The sequence below is a fragment of the Lepidochelys kempii genome, chromosome 9 (assembly GCF_965140265.1).
Source record: "Lepidochelys kempii isolate rLepKem1 chromosome 9, rLepKem1.hap2, whole genome shotgun sequence".
Lineage (NCBI taxonomy): Eukaryota > Metazoa > Chordata > Testudines > Cheloniidae > Lepidochelys > Lepidochelys kempii.
Genome location: NC_133264.1, coordinates 84,897,531 through 84,919,912, shown reverse-complemented (window position 1 = coordinate 84,919,912; position 22,382 = coordinate 84,897,531). Strand labels below are relative to the sequence as shown.

The following is a 22,382-nucleotide window of genomic DNA, read 5'->3' as shown; positions in this document are numbered from 1 at the left end:
CTTATTTTATTCTCAAGGTAAAATACAAAAAAAAAAGTTAAATGCTGGTTTGGGCCATTTTATTTGAAATGTCATTTCCATCCAAACAGATTTTGAAACAAATCACATGTAAAAAATGATACACATAGTAAATAAAGAATGCATTGTTCATCGTTTTCTAATACGTTAAAAATGCAAAAATTAACAGTCTGAATAAACGTAAGTCAAGCTACATAATGCCTAAGTAAATGTGTATAGATATAATGTATCCTCCTGGCTAGCAAAATGCATCAAATTTAGTGTAAAGGCTATATTCAGATGCAAATTAATATGTTTGAATGGTTATCAACTAATGATTCCCCTCATCTCAAAAAAGATACACTGGTGTTAGAAAAGGTTCAGAAAAGGGCAACTAAAATGATTAGGGGTTTGGAATGGGTCCCATATGAGGAGAGATTAAAGAAGCTAGGACTTTTCCTCTTGGGAAAGAGGAGACTAAGGGGGGATATGATAGAGGTATATAAAATCAAGCTTATGCTCTAATAAATTGGTTAGTCTCTAAGGTGCCACAAGTACTCCTTTTCTTTTTGCGAATACAGACTAACACGGCTGTTACTCTGAAAAAAGTTATTTACTTGTTCCCATAAGAACTAGGGGCCACCAAATGAAATTAATGGGCAGCAGGTTTAAAACAAATAAAGGAAGTTGTTCTTCACTCAGCGCATAGCCAACCTGTGCAACTCCTTGCCTGAGGAGGTTGTGAAGGCTAGAACTACAACAGGGTTTAAAAGAGAACTGGATAAATTCATGGAGGCTAAGTCCATTAATGGCTATTAGCCAGGATGGGTAAGGAATGGTGTCCCTAGCCTCTGTTTGTCAGAGGGTGGAGATGGATGGCAGGAGAGAGATCACTTGATCATTACCTGTTAGGTTCACTCCCTCTGGGGCACCTGGCACTGGCCAGTGTCAGTAGACAGGATACTGGGCTGGATGGACCTTCGGTCTGACCCAGTATGGCCATTCTTATGTTAATGAGAATCAACCTTGTTTAGAAAATAAAGAGTACAAATACAAAACAATTAAAATCATGATTTAAATCAAGCAAGAAACCTTGATTTAAATCATTGATTATAAATCAAAGCAACAAGTTACTGATTTTATCAATCCACCCTGTCCTGTTTCTATCCTCTTTAATGGTTAAAAAATTCATGTTAAGAATGTAGACAGATAAAGCCTTCAAGGGGAGACTAGCAAAGTTTTCTTTTATTTCCTCTACTTCAAATTAGAACTGTAGTTAATTCCAATTCCCTCAAATCATACACAGATCAAAGACATCTGCACAGTATTTGTTCCCTTGCATGGTCATGCACTCCAATGCTCATGCTGTTTAAGTAGACCATTGTGTTCTATGCAACCTCAGGACCCGAAATGTACATCCTAGAATGTTCCTTTGCAGGCACAACAGTGGGGGAAGGGATCTCTTAGTGTATTCTGATACAAGTCTTTTAGATAAGTTTCTCCTCCCCTCCACTGCCCACAAAATGGTCTATCAAAACATTTTCTTTACACACTGAGTATTAGTTGTTTTTTTGAAACACTCCTCTTTCCCTATATTCTTTGTTTCTTAGAGCACTCATTTAAAATGGTACACCTTTAGGGCTAATCTGTGTGCACCATTTTTATACAATTGCACAGAAAAGATGCTGGCTTAATTTGCACACCTAACCACCATGACTACAAAAATGTAAACCAGACAATTCAGCACACATGTTTAATTACAGTCATTTGTATGTGCAATTACCAAAACTGTATACACACATATCAAAGACCTGATTCAGGAAATTCCTATTAAGAAAAGGCAATGAAATATGTGCCTAAGTGCTTTTCTAATGGGGATATATTTAAATACATGCTCAATGCTTTCTGGGGCTCAGGTAACTGTCTAAAATGAGACTTGTAATTGTATAGATTTTGTACCCATAATTACATGCCTGACCTTTTAAAAAAACAAATAAAAAAAATCTAGCCCTCATTGTTAAAATATGTAGAAAATTCCAATCCTTATTTTCATTCAGCAAATTTTATACAGAAACTGTTTAATTTACTTTAACAATTTTCTCAAAAAAGTTTGCAAACTCTCAGTGAATCTCATTGTCAAGGTGTCAAGAAGTAAAGAGTTTACAAATTAAAATGTACACAAGAAAGTCTGGAAGTTACTGTTACAAATGATCAGTACACATTTTAATTTATGAATTCATTTACCTGCAAATGCAGTTTCACTGTTCTTGGGGCCTAACATTTTCATACATTGTTTAAAAAACCATCTCACACCTTTACAACCTCCTTATTTTGCAAAGAATGTGCCTTGTCTTTTGTAATAGTGGATTCTGCTTTTTCTATTTTGGCAAATAGCGCGGTAAAGTTTCTAGGAAGACATTTTTTGACACTCCCTTATCTTCTCTTGTTTCCAGACACTTTACTGAGAGTTAGGAAACTTATTGCCACTCAAGACAAGTATAGTTTTGGGGGAAGAGAGAAAAAGAGGGGGAATGTATAACAATTCAATATACACTGGACACCATAACTACTTTCTCTTAGTTAAAATTCCGCCTTGAGCAGAGCAAAGCAACGTCTACTGAAAATTGATTTACCTTAACTTTGCAAATTTTAAAAGAGTTTAGAAATTCAAAACTTCGCCTTTTTCAAAGATGGAAAGTTTGAAAAATAGTTTATATTTGCACAGATATGTATATGCTGCTAGCTTTTAAACTACTATGGCTCAGATCTTGAGCTGCAATGAAGATGTACTTGGCAAAGCTTAGGCAAGGGAGTGGGATCAAAAGTGGATTTAAGCCACTCTTGCATTTTAGAGCTCTCTAGTTGGTTCCTAGCATTAAGTAGGACAACCTGTTTTACAGCCTATACCTACGGTCTCAAGAGGCGATTTCAACAATCTGGATTCTTGACAGTGTAGGGAGCAATCCCAGCAAGGGCTCCATTCCTGGGCATGCCCCTTGTATCAAGGGCTGAGAACTTGTCTATATTAGGAAGGTCTGTACCCATGTAGCTATACCAGTGTAAAACGCCAGTGTAGATGCACTATACTTATGTAAAGTGGGGCTCGCAGCAGTGAAACTTACCTTGGTTTGAAACAGTGTCAGTTTCGAACTGGGGTAAACTGCAGAGATACTACACATCTGTGCTGGAGATTTACACTCATGTAGCTATACTAGTGAGAAAATTCCTAATGTAGAAAAGTCCTGAGAGCAGGGAGATGATATAGCAACTAGTTGGAGAATCTCCCAGGAAGGGAAAATCCTCAGAAAGCAAAGTCTGCCAAGTTTAGGACTGTTCTGTGCCACTGGACGATCCAACTCAGAGTTTAAACTGGTTTTTTCTTCCATAATATAGTACTCATTGGGCAAAGTCCAGCTCTCACTGAAGTTAATGGGAAGATGATTGAGTCTACTGAGAAATTAGGTACCAGTAGTTGATCAAGTTCTCTCACCAGCCAATTTCCTACTTAACTGAGGAGGGAAGTAAAGAAATTGTATAAAATTTACTTTGAAAAGCAAATTTCTCTATTATGCTAGCTGATAATTTATGTAATTTGACTTAGTTTCTAGAACTGCAGTTCTAGTTAAATATCAATTCTGAAATATTTTTCCTTTCTAAATCATTTAGCTGACCTTAAGTGGTACAAAAGGCATACAATACACAAAAAAACATATTTCTAAAAATCTGGGAAATTGTAATTTAGGAAAAAACAGAGAGATCTTTTTGTCTTACAAGCAGCAATCCATGATACAACTATATAATTAACAGATCAAAGATCATTAAAAAAAGCTTCATGAGTAACAGTGAATCAGGATTTTTCTGCACATCAACCTACTTCTCTTTAACTTCCTTTACACAGAAAGATAGGAGGGTAATCTGTACACTTTTCCTGTCAGCACAACCCCACACAACAGTCCACCAACCTTGCACAACATTGAAGAATAGGCATCAAATTTGAAATTCATTGCATTACCTGCTCACATCAATGATTAATATTTTTGGATCACATTTTTTACTGCAACTCAAAGGCTACAAGGATTGACAGTAGTAAAACAGACTACAAGATTCACCGTCAGCTCATACAAATACCTAAAGATAAAAGGTACTTGAAGAAATAAGAACTTAAGATGGAATATGTTTCCATTATTTTAGATCATCACTGTATCACAGTAATGGCTGGGAAAACCATTTAGCATTATTATATTTTGTAAGTATACAATAAAAAAAGCAAGAATAATGTATCACAAAATGTACTTTAATAATATGACAAGTTTAGCTTAAATAATTACTGAATAACTGATTCAATCACGTACAAAAAGTTGGGACTGGGAAGGCAAAATGCATTAGTCCTTTTCTGCATCAAAGGGGACATTGTCCACAGAAGAGTAGAGTTTACAGGGGAGGGGAAGATCTGTCCTGCTCATCCATCAGCGGCTGCATCTCTGATAAGTCCAGAATGTATGTGTTTAGTAGCCTATTTTGTAAAAATGTCTTCTCAGCATATGCCCCCCCTCTACAACACTCCAGTGTTAAATCTATGGTAAGTGGAGACAAACTGCCTTTTTTGTATATCAGGAATTATTGGTATGTATCTTAGCAAGTATAGATTAGTTAGAATCTAGTCACTTACAGGAGAACCTTTCTATTATGTTGTAAATCTAGAATGTAACTGGACAAATGAAAGGCTGATGAAATTCCTAGAAATGTCGTAATAATGAATCTATAGACATCTTTCCACTGGAGAGAGTCTTCCCGAAAGTGAAATAAATACTACAGTGGAGCAGTCAACCTTTAAAATTGTTTAAAATAGTTTCTCCTCATGGAATGCATCCGATGAAGAGAGCTGTAGCTCATGAAGGCTTATGCTCAAGTAAATTCGTTAGTCTCTAAAGTGCCACAAGTACTCTTTCTTTTTGTGAATACAGACTAACACAGCTGCTACTCTGAAACCTCTCCTCATGGTATGATCACTTCTCTATTTTAGGTGGAGACTCCCTCCAAATTGACATAGGTTGATACTGTGTTAGATAATCCAGCTCTCTATTCTGGACTGCTCTTCCATCCGAACTAAAATTTCGGTCTGTATTTCTGATATCTCCTTGTGATGTCCAGCCATCAATTAAGACTTAAAATGAATGGCCAAAATGGAGCTCCCTTTTCTACATCACTGTGGTCAACACCATCATCCTCAATCACTCAAACCTATAATCTTGGCTCAATCTCTGACTCAGTCCTTTCTTTTGACCCACACATACACATTGTGTCTAAATCCTACAACTTCTTCCTATGCAATATCTCCAAGATCTGATCTTTCTTCTCCATCCATACTGCTAAAACTCTTGTCCAAGACCATATCATCTCACACTTTGACTACTATAATCTTCTTTTCTCTGGACTCGTCATCTCTAATTTCATCCCCCTCAAGTCTGCTCAAAATGCTGTGCACTAACATTATCTTCCTGGCTCATCACTGACTGTCACTTCGCCTGTACACACACTTTTTTTTGAATCCCCTTTGTCCACCACATCAAGCACAAGCTTCTTGCTCTTACTTTCAAAATGCTTTACAACTTTATCAAGCCTTTTCTCCAATTGCAAGGTTGACTCCTATCTTCACTCTGCCAATAATGTCTGTCAAGATTCCTTCCCCACTCTGAACTCTAAGGTACAGATGTGGGGACCTGCATGAAAGACCCCCTAAGCTTATTCTTACTAGCTTAGGTTAAAAACTTCCCCAAGGTACAAACTTTGCCTTGTCCTTGAACAGTATGCTGCCACCACCAAGTGTTTTAAACAAAGAACTCGGAAAGAGACCACTTGGAGATGTCTTCCCCCAAAATATCCCCCCCAAGCCCTACACCCCCTTTCCTGGGGAATACTTGATAAAAATCTTCACCAATTGGTACAGTTGAACACAGACCCAAACCCTTGGATCTTAAGAACAACGAAAAATCTATCAGCTTCATTAAAAAAGAATTTTAATTAAAGAAAAAGTAAGAGAATCACCTCTGTAAAATCAGGATGATAAATACCTTACAGGGTACTCAGATTCAAAACATAGAGAACCCCTCTAGGCAGAACCTTAAGTTACAAAAAGACACAAAAATAGGAATATACATTCCATTCAGCACAGTGTATTTTACCAGCCATTAAACAAAAGGAAATCTAACGCATTTCTAGCGAGATTACTTACTAACTTTATAGAAGTTCTGAGTCTGCATTCCTGATCTGTTCCTGACAAAAGCATCACACAGACAGACAGACCCTTTGTTCCCGCCCCCTCCCAATTTGAAAGTATCTTGTCTTCTCATTGGTCATTTTGGTCAGGTGCTAGCAAGGGTATCTTGGCTTCTTAACCCTTTACAGGTGAAAGGGTTTTGCCTCTGGCCAGGAGGGTTTTATAGCACTGTATTCAGAAAGGTGGTTACCCTTCCCTTTATTTTTATGACAATGTCAATCTTGATCACCTGATTCTAACACTGCATCTACACTAGAGAATTTACAGCAGAACAGCTCTACCAATGCATCTGCGCTGCTGTAAGATGTCTTGTGTAGCCACTCTGACAACGGTAGAGAGCTCTCCCGTCGACATAATCCACCCCCAACAAGTGACAGTAGCTATATTGGGGGAGAAGTTTTCCTGACGACATAGCGCTGTGCACGCTACCACGTATGGTGGCGTAACTTATGTTTCTCGGGGGGATGTTTTTTCACACCCCAGAGTGACCTAAGTTTTGCCCACATAAGTGGTAATATAGACATGGCTTTAGCTTCTCTAAAAGTGCGTTTAGGCTTTCTCCCATGCTGCCTCTTATGAATGGGAAAAGCTCGCAGTCAAAATCCACAAAGCCGCCATAACTTATCCTCCTTCAAGTCCCTCTTCAAAACTTACTTCTTCTGTAATGCACATAGTAACCTGATGAAGACTAGGCAAGTGGTAAGTTGCGTTTACCATTCTTCATGGGTTCAGAGTAAGACATCTGCACATTTCATGAATTTTGTTACCCTTTCTCTCCTGCCCTCCACCCCAACCCATTTGTCTCATTCACCTGTTAAGTTTTGTCTTTTAGACTCTAAGTTCTTTGAGGGAAGGACAGATACTTTACGATTATATAGTTCCTAAGCACAGTGGAGCCCCACCCTGGCTAGCATCTGCAATATAAATGTTAAATAATAATAAAAAATGCAAAAATGACTGGTATCATGCAATTTTTGAAAGCTATACTCATACTGTTGGATATGGCAATTACGTGGGGTTCTATATTTATGGTCCAAGTGACTTACAGATTAAATCTGCTCAGTTTACAAACAGATTTCTAGCTGCTCGCCCTGCAAACTCAATTTATAATCTATAGGACAAACTGTTTGCCAGTGAAAGGGTAAACACATCTGATCGCTCTAGAACTATGAAAAGCCAGAAATTCTGGAACTTTACAACAATAATGGAGTCTGTGTATCTAATTACAGTTCACTATAGAGCACTACTGCTGAAGAAGATTGCTAAAATTTTCTAAATCACTGGCCTGAAGTGCAACAATTTTCAGTAAGCAGAATGGATTTTCATTTGGCTTTCATCCAGTAATATTTTATGTTTTGGATCCAATTTTTGCAAAGAAAATGCAACAAAATTACAGAGACCCCAGATATTTGTCAACATTTTAAAGAGAACTGTCATTTTAATAAGGAACCATGTTTCTCAGTTTAGTATATCTTATTAATCTTTATTTAACCCATCTACTTCATCACATTGTTAAAAGCTCTCAAAATTTTAGTTGTCTAAAAAAGTTCATATAAAAGCCATCATCCATCCCCAACAACAATATTTTAGCTTCTCTTGCTATCCAGTTAAAAAAAATTATACTGCAAACTCAGCTTTTTAGCAAGAGCTATAAACAATAAAACAAACTGGCTTGGCATGGGTGCGAGCGAAGAACCACACTGTTCCCTTTGGGAAAAGATGTCATTCAGAAGTGCCTCACTAAGGCTTTATCTACACTGGAACTTCGTTGGCAAAGCTTTTGTTGTTCAGTGGTGTTTAAATACCACTCCCCCCCGAACAACAAAAAAGTTTTACTGATGAAAAGCACCGGTGTGGGGGTGGAAGTTAGTGGTTTTTTTGTTTGTTTGTTTTTTTTGTCAGCGGGAAAACTCTCTCTCTCCTGCCGACAAACAACAGCTACACTGCGTACCTTTTAGCAGCACAGCTGTGTCGCTAAAACATGAGTAGTGTAGACAAAACCTAAATGTACAAGCTAAATTTTAACAACCCTCTCTCACACATTTTAGCATTGTTTGTAATTATATCCATGCATTTTAGTTACATTAAATTATTTAGGGAAACTAACATCAACCAGAAAAAGTTTACAAAAATTGAACTCTTACCATCCACCAAAAATAGTTACTAAACACAAACCCCAAAGGGAAGTCATTACATTTACTGAATTTGCTAACACACTATTGAGTCGTTAGCTTCTATAATAAAAAAATATATATATTTGCACATTTTATATCAATATTTCCATAACATTTAGTTATTAACTGATGTGATACTTTGTATATTTTTATCATTCTATATAAATACAAAAACACAAATAGATGGATACATTATGAGCTCTGTGTGTTGCCTACAAAACTTAACATTCACATTTCCCATTAAACTGCTTATATCCACTTCACTTACAATTATAATCAAATCCTAAAACAAAAATATACTACTTTAAGTATTAATAACCACTTCCAATTCCCACTCTCTTCACATGTGATAAAAGGGTAGCTTCATGAAAACAACAGGAAGTGTGAACTCAGGTAACTGGCTGGCATAATAAACCAAATTTTAAGATGAGACAGAAAAAAATTATGAGATATTCTTTCCCAACATAGTAAAAGTGTTACTTCACAAAAAGAAGGATTTCTCAGTTATCCTTCATGTTATCATATTTAACCCAACTGTCTAGCTGGTGACTCATTTGTTGGATTCAAAAGTCAGATTTTCCAGGAAGTTTTTTCTCTATGTACAGTGTACTTTTTCCAGTTAATTTCTTTCCAGACCAGAAAACAGTGACAACACTGTACACCATGAAGTTTCTATAATCATTAAGAAAAACTATCACATGCCATTCAGTTTATAAATAGCAATGAGTTTTATTCAACTTTTATTTTAATTCTTAGTTCAGTTGTCACTATATTCTTTAGTTTAGGTTTCATGAGGTATACCTAATATTATTTGTTTTATAGTAGTTCCTAAAGGTTCAAGTTCCATTCTGCAAGGCACTGTACAAACATAAGAAAAGAGCTTTAAGAGCTTAGAAAAATCAGTAGATTTTAGTGTTCAACTGACCATGTGAATCATCAGAACTAAAAATGAAAATTTTACACCACTGGAAACCTGGAATACCCCCACTTTCCAAAACTGTAAAAACATTCCTTTCTAGCCATAGTTGTTTGCAAGATATTGAAATTAAAATCACATCAGGGGAGGCACGTTCCTAGTGGCTAGAGCACTAGACTGAAATTTGGAAGACCTGGAAGATTCCCAATTCTGCCACTGGCCTGCTGGATGAGCTTGGACAAGCCACTCTGTCCTTCAGTTTCCCCATCTGTAAAATGAGGATAGTGATCCTTAGCTCCTTGGTAAAACAGAGTGATGTACCAATGAAAAGTGTTATATACAAGCTAGGTATTATTCTGATTGGGTGTGGTGGCATGGTGGCAAACTTCAATTTAACATGCTTTTAGTGGCTATATCTCAAGAATTGCTATAATAGAACTAATGATGTATACTGTCTGAAAGCTTGAAAATGCAGCCTTCAAACAGCACAACTGTTAAAATTTTACTCAAAGGGACTCACGAGATTATTGATAATCAACATAACATGCTTTTATAGCACAGGAATTTTACTTTTTGTTACTAAATATTTGTTACTAAATATTAACTTCATAAAACAGTTTCACAAAATTTGCTTCAAAAGCTAAAAGTCAATTTTAACAAATGAAAAGAAATCCAATATTTTCTCCATTTTACTGGACCAGCATAGCACCTCAAATATGGAAACAGATCTGCTTATGGTGCAAGTGATCCCGTAAGCCTTTACTAAGAGAATAATGTGTACTTCTGTCAAGGTTAAAAGTTTTGCCAGACTACCGGAGATTTATACTGTAAATATTCAACAATATTGTACAGCAAAAATAGTAAAAAATGTTTTAAAGTAGGCAACCCTTTTGCATTAACACCTTGTGTTTCATTACCTGCTGGGGGGAGTGGAAGAACCTTCTTGCAGACCAATCAACTTTTTCTAAACATTGATCAAAAGCAAAAACCCTCAAAATCCAAACCCCGACTAAGAACTCAACAGCCTTTGGACACCATCATATATTTCAGATTTGTCATCCTGACAGACTTGATGGATCAGACTGATTACCTCTGCCTCATTACAGCCTACAGCTATCCTACAACTTCCCAATGTTCAAGGGTGTCTCAACTAACATTTCAACTGCTACTAAGGCTCATGAACTTTCTGAGACTGCTTCAGTTTCAACTAGAACAGAACTGATCAGCTTTTCTTTCTCCCCAGTGAACTTGGATAAGTGCTTGTTCCTTCTCTTCTTGTGATCTGGCAGACATATTTTAATTCTCAAAAACAGGTGAGGACAACAGTTGTGTTTCAACCTGTGTAACAGTATATATATTGATCATTAGATTTCCTTTAATATGCTAATTAAGCTATAAGTGAGGAAAGAAGTCCAACAGTAATTTGCAGGGTGGGCCAATAAGGCAGCTCTCCAGGTCATTACAGCCATTTAAGTATGAGTCACACAACAGTACACTATCAAAGTAAGAGGACAAACAGCAGTAAAATTTTATCCCCTGCCTCCAAAAACAAAGATTTAAATAATTCTTTCCCCAGTTTATTTATTACTCCAGTCCTCTTTTTAGTTGATCAGTTGATACTCTCCTATATCTGACCAAGATTGTTTTAAATAAAGATTAGATTGAAGATTTTTGTTATTTATTTTACCAGGGAATGAACTGAAGGAACAAGTGGAAACAGGGGTCTACTGGGAACACAGGAGCTCCTGGAAATCCATAGATACAAAATTATGTCCAAGAAATACAACTACAATTCAGTCTTGCTTATCTCATATCATCCAAAACCAACTTTTTTCCCCACAAGTCAATTGACCCAAAATCAGGATGAGTCAAACGCACTACGTCTTTTCAGAATAAGACAGAGAATTTACTCAGACAGTGCTCAGAAAAGTGAACAAGGTGAACTGCACCTATTGCTGCATTCCAGTGAGCATAAGAAAATAAAATAAACAAATGGAGGCAATGTCCAGCAGCCTTAGGAGTTCCTGGAAGGATTGGATAGCCTTACAAGCTTTTGCTCCCACCCACAAGAGGAATGATGTGATTTCTACACCTTCAAATGCAAAATTAGGAAGAGAGAGTTTGAAATAGTAGAGGCAATAGTAGAAGGGCAGTAACAAGGCACTAACCTAAGGCTCTAATTTAAGAGAAAAACAGAGATCCATTCAATATTGAATTAAAAAGTAACTTAGCCTTCCTCAGCAGGAATGGTTGGTTCATTTTCTAGCACTGATCACACACCACTGAAGTTACTTGTTACAGTACATGCTCCAGATTCTCTGAACCAAATTTTTGGTGCCCTCATTCTGAGGCCACCATCTCTTGCTGATGGCTGCTCTGACAATTTTTCCTAAAATAATTAACTTTAGGAAAAAAGAAATAAATATGCACATATACATGTCCAAATCATTGTAATTTATTTATGTAGGAGTTTTTTTTTGCAGACTCAATAATAAAAATAATGTGGAGTTGTGTCTACTCTTTACTGGACCTAAACAGAATAGAAACAATAATAAGGTGCTTTTCACATTCTTGCCTTTTTTCTTGTTGCTTCTTTTGCTTTTTTCATTGATTTTTTTGTTTGTTTGTTTTTTAAAGACTTGCTAGTTACTAAGTCTGCTGTGAAGAGTGACATTAACAAACATACAAATATCACTTTTTACAGCACTTACTCAGCCCTGGCAAGCCTGGGGTCAAATTAAGCCCTGGATGGGGAGGTGGGCAGGGAGGCAGTGGGGGTCAGGGGTGATGGAGGATGGGTGAGCTCGGGGCCAGAGCCCACCACCCCGCGCAGCCAGGGAACCGAGTCCAAAGCCCCATGTCCAAGGGATGGGGTCCGGGGGTGGAGTTCAAAGCCCTGTGGCTGTAGCCTGCCCCCCCCCACCACTATGCTGAAGCCTGACCCTATCCCCACCCCTCCCAGAAAAGTGGGGAACTCACTCGCCGCCTGCTTCTCCAGCTTGTGCATCTCCAGAGGGGGACAGGGCCCAACCACTGCTGGCAGCCCTAGGGGAGAGGCCACTGCTCTGCCCCTCCAGGAGGCTCTGGGCTGCAAGAAAAGCCCCTGGTGGCTGCATGTGGCTACATTTGAGAGAAAGAGGAAATTTGTGATTGGGAGCAACAATTAAAGGTACCGGTGGGGAAAAAATGTGTGTCTGAAAACTAACTGCAACCAAGGATTCAGAATCTGCAGTAGCACAATCAAGGCAGTATCAGAACATTATATTTAACAAAAATGTTATATATCACAGTGTCAAGAGAGTTTTTTTCTTAATTCAGCTTTTTTCGTGCTAAGTTACAAGTAAAAATGAAATTGAATTTTGGTCAAAGATATCATAGTTAATTCACTCCTACGTGATAAACCATCAGAGAAAATCTGTTCTGCTTTCAATAGTTCATTCACCTACACTTGAGAAGTGATCCTGTGTATTTTTAAGCATTGCAGCAAGTCACCAGGTTGTTAAAATATGTTACCACAAGATTAAAATGTTTCTTGAAGAAGTATTATCCCTACCATACTGACTTCAAAGATCCAGGGTATTTGTCAATTTGAAGAAATATTACAGTAGGTTATTTAAAGTTATTTTTAGTGGTCTTATGCCTGAACTACTCTGCCAATATAAAACTGCCTCAGTTTGAAAAGAATTTTAAAAAGCCACAAGCCTCGAATCCAAAAAGGGCAGTTACTGGTCAAGTAATAAAACTCCCGATTTGTGAATTTTTCAGAATGACCAATACACATTATTTCCCCTCATGTTTTTCTATTTTAGATTTATAAGCTACCATGAAAGAAATTAGAATACGTTCTATTTTACAGCCTTTAGCCTCCCTTCTAAATCTAGACACCTCCATTTTAAAAGGTCTTTTATTTCAAAGGCTCCAAGACAATTAGCATAAAAATGTTATGTAAAACATGTAAGAAGAAACATGATACAAGAGTGGGAGGGGAAAAGGTGGGGTGATATTAAGCTGTATATCACATTTTCTCTGAACAGAGTAATGTTTTATCTTGAAGAAACATACTTGAACTATACAGGAAACAATTAAATAGTTTATTATAACCCGATTCTCATTATCCACCTCAGTTTCTACAAGGTGCAATAATAAGGTATACGTTAACAGAACGCTGTTTGAAGTAGCTTTGGAGTTCTGCATTCGAGGACAAAATTCCATGACTCAGATTCATGTAATCAAAACCGCAAAATGCTTGCCTCTTAATATCATGTGACAATTTCAAAGAGGAAGCTATTTTGTTCAGTAAATTCCTAAAAATGTAAACATTAGAAATCAAAACCCTATATTATTTTTAGTACTATATAGTCTCACCACCTTAGAACCCAATTTTGCCTAGGCCTAAAAAGCTTCAAGGCAGACCAGTTTTCTTTTTCCATCTATTTAGGGTTAACATCCTGCCCCTCCTCTTTCCATTTCATGAATGGGGAAATATGAAGGGTTGTTTCACATCACTGAACCGGATGAAATTTAGGAAGCAGAACTTGGGATCAGTAGTGCATTAGGAAGCACACTCCCTCTCATATAAGAGCTGCAGTTAAAACTGTATACCTTAGTTAGATTGTATCTTTACATTAGTTAAATAATCATTAAACACACTAAACCATTTTTAAGACAAATATTTCATTATACACAGGAGTCACCTTAAAAGTGGATTGATTTTTTTTTTTCCAGGCAAACACAATGAGTGAGGAGTAGGATTTAAGAAGGGTGTGGGGGGAGGGCAGAATGGGAGAGAATGTAAAGCTCAGCCAAAATTTTGCAAGTGTAGTAAACACATTAATTTGTTACAGAGACAAATCACACTCACAGATTTAAGAGGCAGGAATCTTCCTTGTCCAAAATAAAATTTTAACTTTGTTTATAATCCTGTCACTAACTCCATCACTTTGGGGAAGAGAAACACTATGCTTTCTTATTCAATATTAAAATCAAAACCTTACCATAATAGAACATGGCAAAGTTCTGTTTAGTGAGTAGGGACTTTATTAATGATCTCTGAAAAAATTAAACCATTTTTGTAAGCCATGTTCTTGTTATGGTCCAGATATACACTCTGGATGTGCTGAATGAACGTTAAGACCCCATATCTAACATGGATCAACAATTTGTAAGTGATATAGAAATAGATGTAGGAAATTGAACTAAAATAAGTAAATTATTGTATTATACATTAGTTTGTTCACCACTGAGTCTGTCTGAAGGTCACCCATAAATGAACACACACCACTCACCTCACTCCTTTATGTACCATAATTACATTATGCGGCTTTTAGGAGGAAACTGGCTTTTGGACCTTGTTTTGAAGGAGTATATATTTTTAATAGTTAAAGGGCCACCATGTACTTGAAATCTAGCAATATCATGTACTACACTTGCCTGAGCTGCCTGCAAAGTTTTATGAATACAATCTCTTTTCTGTTTTTAAAAGCTTTTGCCACTATATGAAAGACTTACATAACAACCCAACTGAATGTACAAGAGAAACACTGAAACCAACTGCATGCAAAGTGCTGTCAAATGCACAAAATAAACAAAGTGGGAGGCAGAAAGGGGGAAGGGATTACAGAAAAAAACCTTCCAATCACAGTAATTTTAGATATTTTCTGTAACACTAATAAATAAAATGTTTCAGACAGAAGTGCAACTTTTTAGAATCCATGTTTTTATATGTAAGATTAATAACATGGCCAGAATTGGCTCCTCTGATCTTTCTCCCACTATGTGGGAAATTATACTTTACTGAATATAATTACAACGTAAGTTTTAAAGTCCTGTAAGGATGCTAAAATCAGTAGGATTTTCATCAAATTGGCTGTATCAACCAAAATGCCTTTGATTTAGTGGGCAGATCTTTTGAAGTTGGAGGCCTTCAGCACTTCAGAAAAAAAAGCTTTTTTTTTTTTTTTTTGCATTGGCAACTTTCAGAGTCTTCTAAATTTGATCCCAACCAAGAAAACAAAGCAAAAACAAAGCAAACAAGGCAAACCACACATTTCTGAGAAGCCCCAAGTAGTGGCTGCCAGACTTCAAATAGTATGCTATCTGAGTCAGACTTATAGCTTCCAGTATTAAAGGCTCTCAAATTCTAAATTCATATACAGTATCTTACAACTAAATTTAAACACATGTACAGACTTTAAGGTGAAGACAGAAAATAGATTTATTCAACATTACATAGTCCTTTACTGTAATTAGAGGTACGAAGGTTGCTTTGCATTCCCAAGCAGTGATAAGTACCTGTATAGGATAGCTATTAATACCCTTTCCCCTGTTTTTTCTTTTTCTCTCCTCACTGTTTACAAGAATGGACAAATTACCACTGTTCAGCCATGACTAAATATTTCATCTTAGCAGTCATAAGTTACAGACTACAAATACCACTTTTGCAAAGAAAGAGGTAAAGATATTGCTGTTTGCCATCTACTGTTTCCTTCCCTGCGCTGGAGAAGATAATCAGAAGTGGACTATCATCAGGGGCTAGAGGAGAATAGTATATACACCTCAAAATATGGATTGTGCTGCCAAAGTAAAGTCTTGAAGTTCTAGGATTTAAGAAATACAGCGTGTGGTGGGACAAATACTGACAGATGCTTCATGAGGTTGAGGGTGTGGATGGAACCACAATAAGAGATCCAGCTGAGGAACTACCATTTTCTACTGCCTCCAGAACAGTAGAGAGCTTAATATTTCTCTTCTTATCCCTCATCTGCGTAAGGGTAATCAGACAGGGGTTGTCATTTCTCCAAGGGTTGTTTTTGTTTTTAATTTATACATTAGAGATAAATACAATTGATACTTTGATTACCTTAAACTGGTTAGGATTCAAATCAGGAAAACCTGGCCACCCAGCTTTGAAGTCTGCATTCTGTTTCCCGATCCTGGGTACAGACTTCAAAACCTGCTGATTGCGCCTATTACATACAATTATCTGGCTTCCCACAGACTGAATGGCTCACCAGCCCCTCAGGAAGAGATACAGGAGCGTGGTGATTTATAGGCCTGCCAACCCCTCATATCCTGCTGGAAACTCATACCTAAGAGAATGGAGTTGGAGGGTAGGGATATCAAGGAACAGAATTACTAAACTTTGCAGGAACTTAGCTTCTTGACATCCTGCTTTCCACAAACTTCTTTTTCAAACCCTCAGAAAATTGATTCTCAGCAGGATAGAGAGATATCAAGAACAGAAATCTCAGGGGAGACAAACTTCTGGGCAACCTGGAGGTCTGGTTAACCGAGGTTCAGAACACAGAGGTTTGACTGTACTTGAAAAAAGTAGATACCCACATACCATCCATATAAGAACATACAGTTCATTTTTCTTTTTACTTTATTCAAGTACTGTATTTGAAATCCTAATTGGATTTTTAAACCCCATTTAGCGGTTTTCGATCTTTTCCATTTCATTACCCCATGTTACAACAGAAGAAAATTTGGGATCCCTCCTGTCAAAACCAAGGGTAGGGTGATCATGACCCTGGATTGAGAAGCTGTGATTTAGAGCATGATTAAGGTTTTATCAAGTTAAAATATTTTATACAGTCCAGCTTGAAGGCAGTTAGACAATACGTTGACCTGCCAAGCAAAATATCAACATTTAAGAGTGGGCTAGATAATGCTAAGCTCTTCAGGCCAGAGACTGACTTTTGCATTTCTTCTATGCCTAGCACGCTGTGGTGCTGCTACCAAAAACAACTTAAAATAAGACAGAGAAATTTACAGTAATATTTCCCCATTTTAAAATATAACTCAATTGAACACTCTATGTTTGTGTCAATTATGACATCGAATTCCTGTACTAAAATGTTTCATATGAAAACATTTTTAAAGTTACAAACCTTTTCTTGCAGAGTTACACTTCAAACCATCAGATCTGGTGAAATCTATGCTTACATAAGCTCCACTGTCCAAATTCGAAGTACCATTTTGGAGATGGCAAGTTGGTGCATTAGTGCTTGCCTCACAGTTCATAGAATCATCACGTAAATTCAAAGCTATGTAGTTTAAGCCATTCTGAAATCCAGTTGAAGTATCCCTGGACATCTTGCTTTCGTGACCATCAGAAATGTTTTCATCAGGTTTCAACCAAACATTGTCAAATGAGGCAGAGCTGTGTCTTTTGCTACTATCAGTAAAGAAAGAAGAGGAAGTAGTCACAGCCCCAGCAGAAGAGAATGTTTCAGAACTATGCCTTCTTCGGCCTTGTGGGTCAGCTCGAATCACCTTAGGTCCCATGGGAGGATCAGAGCTAGGAACAGAGAAGCTACCGCTACCTGCATATCTGTCAACAACGCACAGTCGATTTACAATGGAAGGAGGACTATCAATCTTTATACCATTGCTGGATTCTGCGGTAAAAGGCCTAAGTGGTGTCGTTGCCATGTTGAAAGTCATCTCTGTGTAATCATCAGCCCTACTACTTGTACTGCTAACACAAGCAGTATCAAATGAAAGTCTAGCATAGTCATTTGGCTGGTTTCTGGGGATACTAGAACTTGCATAAATTGAAATATCTGTTAAAGAATTTGACAGTTCCTTTGCTACTTTTGGTGACTGCACATCAAGGTCAACACTCATGTAATCAGAAAGTGGTGACTGTCTGTGGTCACTACTCGATCCTAGAGATGATGGAGATCCTTCTGCAGATAAAGAATATGGTGTATTACTTGCTTTTTCACTGAAATCAATATTTATGTATTCACCAGGGCTAGCTGGCTCAGGTGGAGCTGTTCGATCATACATTCTTGGTATAGTATTACTTCCTCTTGTACCTAGGGGAAGTTTTGTAGGCCTGGTAGCCCTGTTCTGTGCAAGGCCTTCATCTGACACTTTCACAACTGATGATTTAGAAATGCCATTAGCTAATGGCTCACTGTTGACACATTTGACATTTTCATGTTCACCATATAACAGTTTTCCAGGTGAGGACATTGGAACATATTCATTATGATCTCCATTTTGTCCTGATAACGTCTTAAAGCTTCGTGGCAGAGAGAAATATGAACTGATGCCTTTGGAAACAGTGTTGGTATGAATACAATTTGAATCACTGGGCTGTTTTGGAACTGCTGAATTACCAGGTGACATATCCATATACTCATTTGTCACTTTTTCATTACCCCCTTTAGAAATAAATCCAGCCAATGGACTTCGTACAGGTGAAGAACTAGCCCTGGGAAACATCATCATATATCCTCTGGAATCCACCTGAGATAACGACCAAGAATTACTAATCTGTTTTGGGACAGACACACTTTTAGGGGTCATTGGCAAATAATCATTGTTGCTTGTGAGCGAAGATGCAACTCCTGGCATCATTGGCATGTATCCATCATCCCTGGCTTTACTTCTGCTTTGGTTACATACAGAATCAAGGGTAGCATCACTGTAGTCAGGTTCATGGTTTTCTTTTAATTTCGGTGATTCCGAACAAGGTAACTGTCTGTGCCTTCCTGCAGAATCTTCATCTAAAGAAGCCGTGGTTTGTGTTGTTTTCTGCTGCACTGTTGCAGAAGCTGGTTTAGTCAGAGAATAAGTTCTTTTTCTGAAGCATTTTTCAGCTTCCATATAATCATCCCTTGAGCTATCATCTGTTTGCTGTTTATTCATGGACATGTATTCACTTAAACAATTCTCTTCTCTGATAGGTGGTGTGTTTCCCAAAGAATCTGGAGTACTACTTCTGACACGAAAGTACCTGAAATCCCCAGGGCTAGAGCCATATTCATCAGAAGAAATAAAGCCCCCATCACTTGGGGACCCACAGACAGATGAACTGGAAGGCCTGGTTAGTGTGTCTGAGGCAGAGCCATGGCCACTACTGGAAGAAACACTAATGGGGCTGGTGGTGGAGGGGAAATGAGACACTGGCAGGGAGGCAGACCTGGTATGATAAGAAGAGGTGAAAGCTGCTCTGACATACCTTCCACTCCCTTCTTGCCGGCCCAAGTTCATCCTTGCAGTGTTCAAATGGATCAGACTTCCAGTCACTGATCTGAAAGGTCTGGTCATTGTCCCTTCCCCTTCACTAGATGTTCTGAAGCGGTATGAACTGCTATTCTTGGTGGTGGGCGGAGTCCCCCCAGTAACACACTCAGTTCTGGATCTTCTCTGCAAGCCAGTCTGGCTAGGAGGCAGGTTGCCCAGATGCCTCCTAGTGGTGATAAAGGAGATAGGATTGGTACCACTGCCACCACCAGATGACTGGCTCTTGCTGCGGGGCCTGAATTCTGTGAAGGCCTTGAGAGCTTTCATGGTCTCTAGGAAGGTCTCATGCATATTCTGGGCAACTACTGAATCATCCACTTGCATCCACAGTTCACCAGGCCCAATGGAAGCAGATCTGCCCACCTCAATAAAGAAGAAGTTCTCTGAGTGCCCACAGCGGCGGATGTTCATTAGCTGCAAGTGGACAGCAGGTACCTCTGAATTCAGCTTGACTAGGTAGATAGCCTTGCTAGATAGACACAGCCTGTACACCCCAGTCAGGTTCTTTGTCTGCCCCAGTCCCTTGGGCTTCACATTAACCTGCCACACCTCCTTGTATATGGTGCCTGGTCTAAGCGCAGCTCCATAATGCTCATCATCCTCATCCATCTGCTGATCTGTCTGGTCCTCCTGTTCTAAGAACCCCCTCTTGCTCTGGTTCATGAGCTCACTGATCGCCTGGTACCAGGCCTCCTGCTCCACCTCATTCTCAGCCAACATGGCAAAGTATTCATCCTTGGTATAAAGGGCAATGATGTACTTATGCTTGGCATCTGCCCTCCGGCTGACTGTGAAGCACTGGTACAGGGGGATCACTCGCTTGGGAGGGGGGCAGCAGAGGATAGCAGACCCACTAGCAGCTGCCGCTGCCCTCAGGCTGCTCTTGAACTTCTTCTCACTGTCATAGTATTCAAGCCTCGCTGGGGCCAGGTGGCTCTCGGCCCGCAGCACAAAGTAGCGCTTGTGGCCATGCTTCTGCTTCCTCAAGTAGCCACATTTCCTCACATCATCCCCCACAGGAGCCATGGAGGGAGCAGCTGGCAGAGGAGCTCCTCGTGCTGGGGTGGCTGGCTGGCCACCTCGCCCACCAGAGAGGGCCCCTCGCCCTGTGGGAGCCGCCGCAGCGGGCACCTCCTCCTCCTGCACCAGGCACAAGGAGGCGCTGGGCGATCTTTTCAGCAGCAGCAGCAGGTGGTGGGGCTGAGTGGGCGGGTAGGGGCCGCTCTCGCCCAGCTCCTGCTGCTCCTCAGCCGTAGTAGCAGTCCTAGGCACTCCAGCCCCGTGGCAGGGGGCGACCCCTCCTCCAACGCTCCGGGTGCCCAGCTCCGCCTCGGCGCCCCTGACCGCGGTGCTACCACCTCCTCCGCCCGGGCCATTCATCCCACTCGCCATCTTAGGGGCCAGAGAGCTGGGGTAGGGGGGAATCCGCCCTCACAAGGGAAGCGTCCTCCAAGCGCGGCTGGACATGAGGCGCCGGAGAGCTCCGCTCCGCACACGAGCTCGCCAGTGACTCCAACGCTCGCCCCTCGCTCACCCGCTCCCAGCCGGTCGCAACGCGCCGGGCTCTGCTACTTTCACTCACACAAGCTGCCTCAGCGGCACCACGGCGAAAACATCACGTGACGCTGCAAGGGAGGGGGAGGACGAGTACAGGGGACGGGGCGGGGCTTCAACCAGCCGGGGGCGGGGTCTTCTGTATTCCAGTGTGTAGAGTGAGGGTGAGAATGGGGAGCCGAACGGCCTCCCCCTGGAGTGAGAGAGGAATATACCAATAAGAGACGGAGACAGCTCCTAGATGGCCCAATCAGGAATCGGGAAAGGTGGAGGGTCTGTGCGCATCCGAAAGAGGAGAGGTTCTGATGGATCGGCAGCGCTTTGGACCAATGAAAGCCGGCAACAGCTTCTGCCTGTCGGCGACGTAGCAAAAAGAGAGGGTCAAAAGTTAGGCGGAGCTTAAGGTGACTGGCAGATGGATGGACAACTTGTGTATTGTCCAATCAGCGCTTCACACACAGAGATACGGGAGACGGAGGCGGGATTTGGCGTGTATGTGGAAGAGTGAGTACAACGAGAGGTGAGGATTTAGAGTAATTAGCAGCCGGATATGCCAGTCAGCGCTTGAACTGCCTCCTGCCCCGTCCAATCAGTACCTCCGAGTGACGTAGCGTACTCCAACTATTTTTTTTGAAAGGAGAACTTCCCACCCCCTCCGCTAGGTTTATAGTTTGGAAGCAGCAGTGATTGGCTGCTGAGGGAGCCAACCACAGAAAGTGGGGAGGGAGGCGGTGGCGAGGAGGTAAACAACCCGTCAGCGCGCGGGCGACCGTTGGGGCCGAGTGCAAAGGCAACCGTCCCTGCTGCTTCAGACAGGGGAGGGGGCTGGAAGGAAGCCCCTTACACACGGGCTGAAGAGAACAATGTAGCATCAAAGGGCGGAGAGCGTATCAGAGAAGGGAAGAACAAGGAGGGCCCTTCTTCTCCCCCACCTGCGGTGCCCACCCCCACATGCAGACTTACATAGTATAGTCATACCATACATACACGCAGTTCACACGTACATAGGGCACAGGCTCAACTCCCATGCTTGCCCCCCACCCACAGGCTCACCTCCCATAAACACAACGCGTACCCCCAGACATGCAGCGCAGGCCACTCACAGGTTCACCTCCCATACACACAGCTTCCCCTGCCCATACGCACACCCCACCCCACCCACAGGCTGGGCTTTCCATCCACATGGCTCACTCCCCAACATACACACAGCACACACCCCCCCATGCATACAGTGCACCCCACCACCAGGCTTGCCCTTTCCATGCACAGAGCACACCACCCACAGGCTCAGCCCCACCCCCCCCATGCACGCAGCACTCACCCCACACATACACAGCGCACCCGATTCACAAGTTTGGCCTCCCATGCACACCGTGCACCTCACCCACAGACTCAGCCCTCCCCCCGTGAACACAGCACCCCC

The 22,382-nt window shown here is 40.4% G+C and overlaps 1 protein-coding gene across 2 annotated transcripts in view; it reads right to left on the bottom strand.

Annotated features, from left to right (window-relative positions):
* IRS4 (insulin receptor substrate 4) overlaps positions 1 to 21,023 on the bottom strand; it is a 40,451-nt gene extending 19,428 nt beyond the window's left edge. Inside the window, exons 1-2 of one of the 2 annotated variants that reach the window (XR_012160973.1) lie at positions 17,257 to 21,023; positions 903 to 1,022 (exon numbers count right to left, since the gene is read on the bottom strand). Coding sequence is in view for 1 of the 2 variants with exons in the window: in XM_073361231.1 (XP_073217332.1) it covers positions 17,257 to 20,797 (3,541 nt within the window). In the remaining variant the exon portion in view is untranslated. The remainder of the gene's footprint in view (positions 1 to 902; positions 1,023 to 17,256) is intronic. The other variant, XM_073361231.1, reaches the window with a different exon arrangement.
* Positions 21,024 to 22,382: the final 1,359 nt, after the last annotated feature.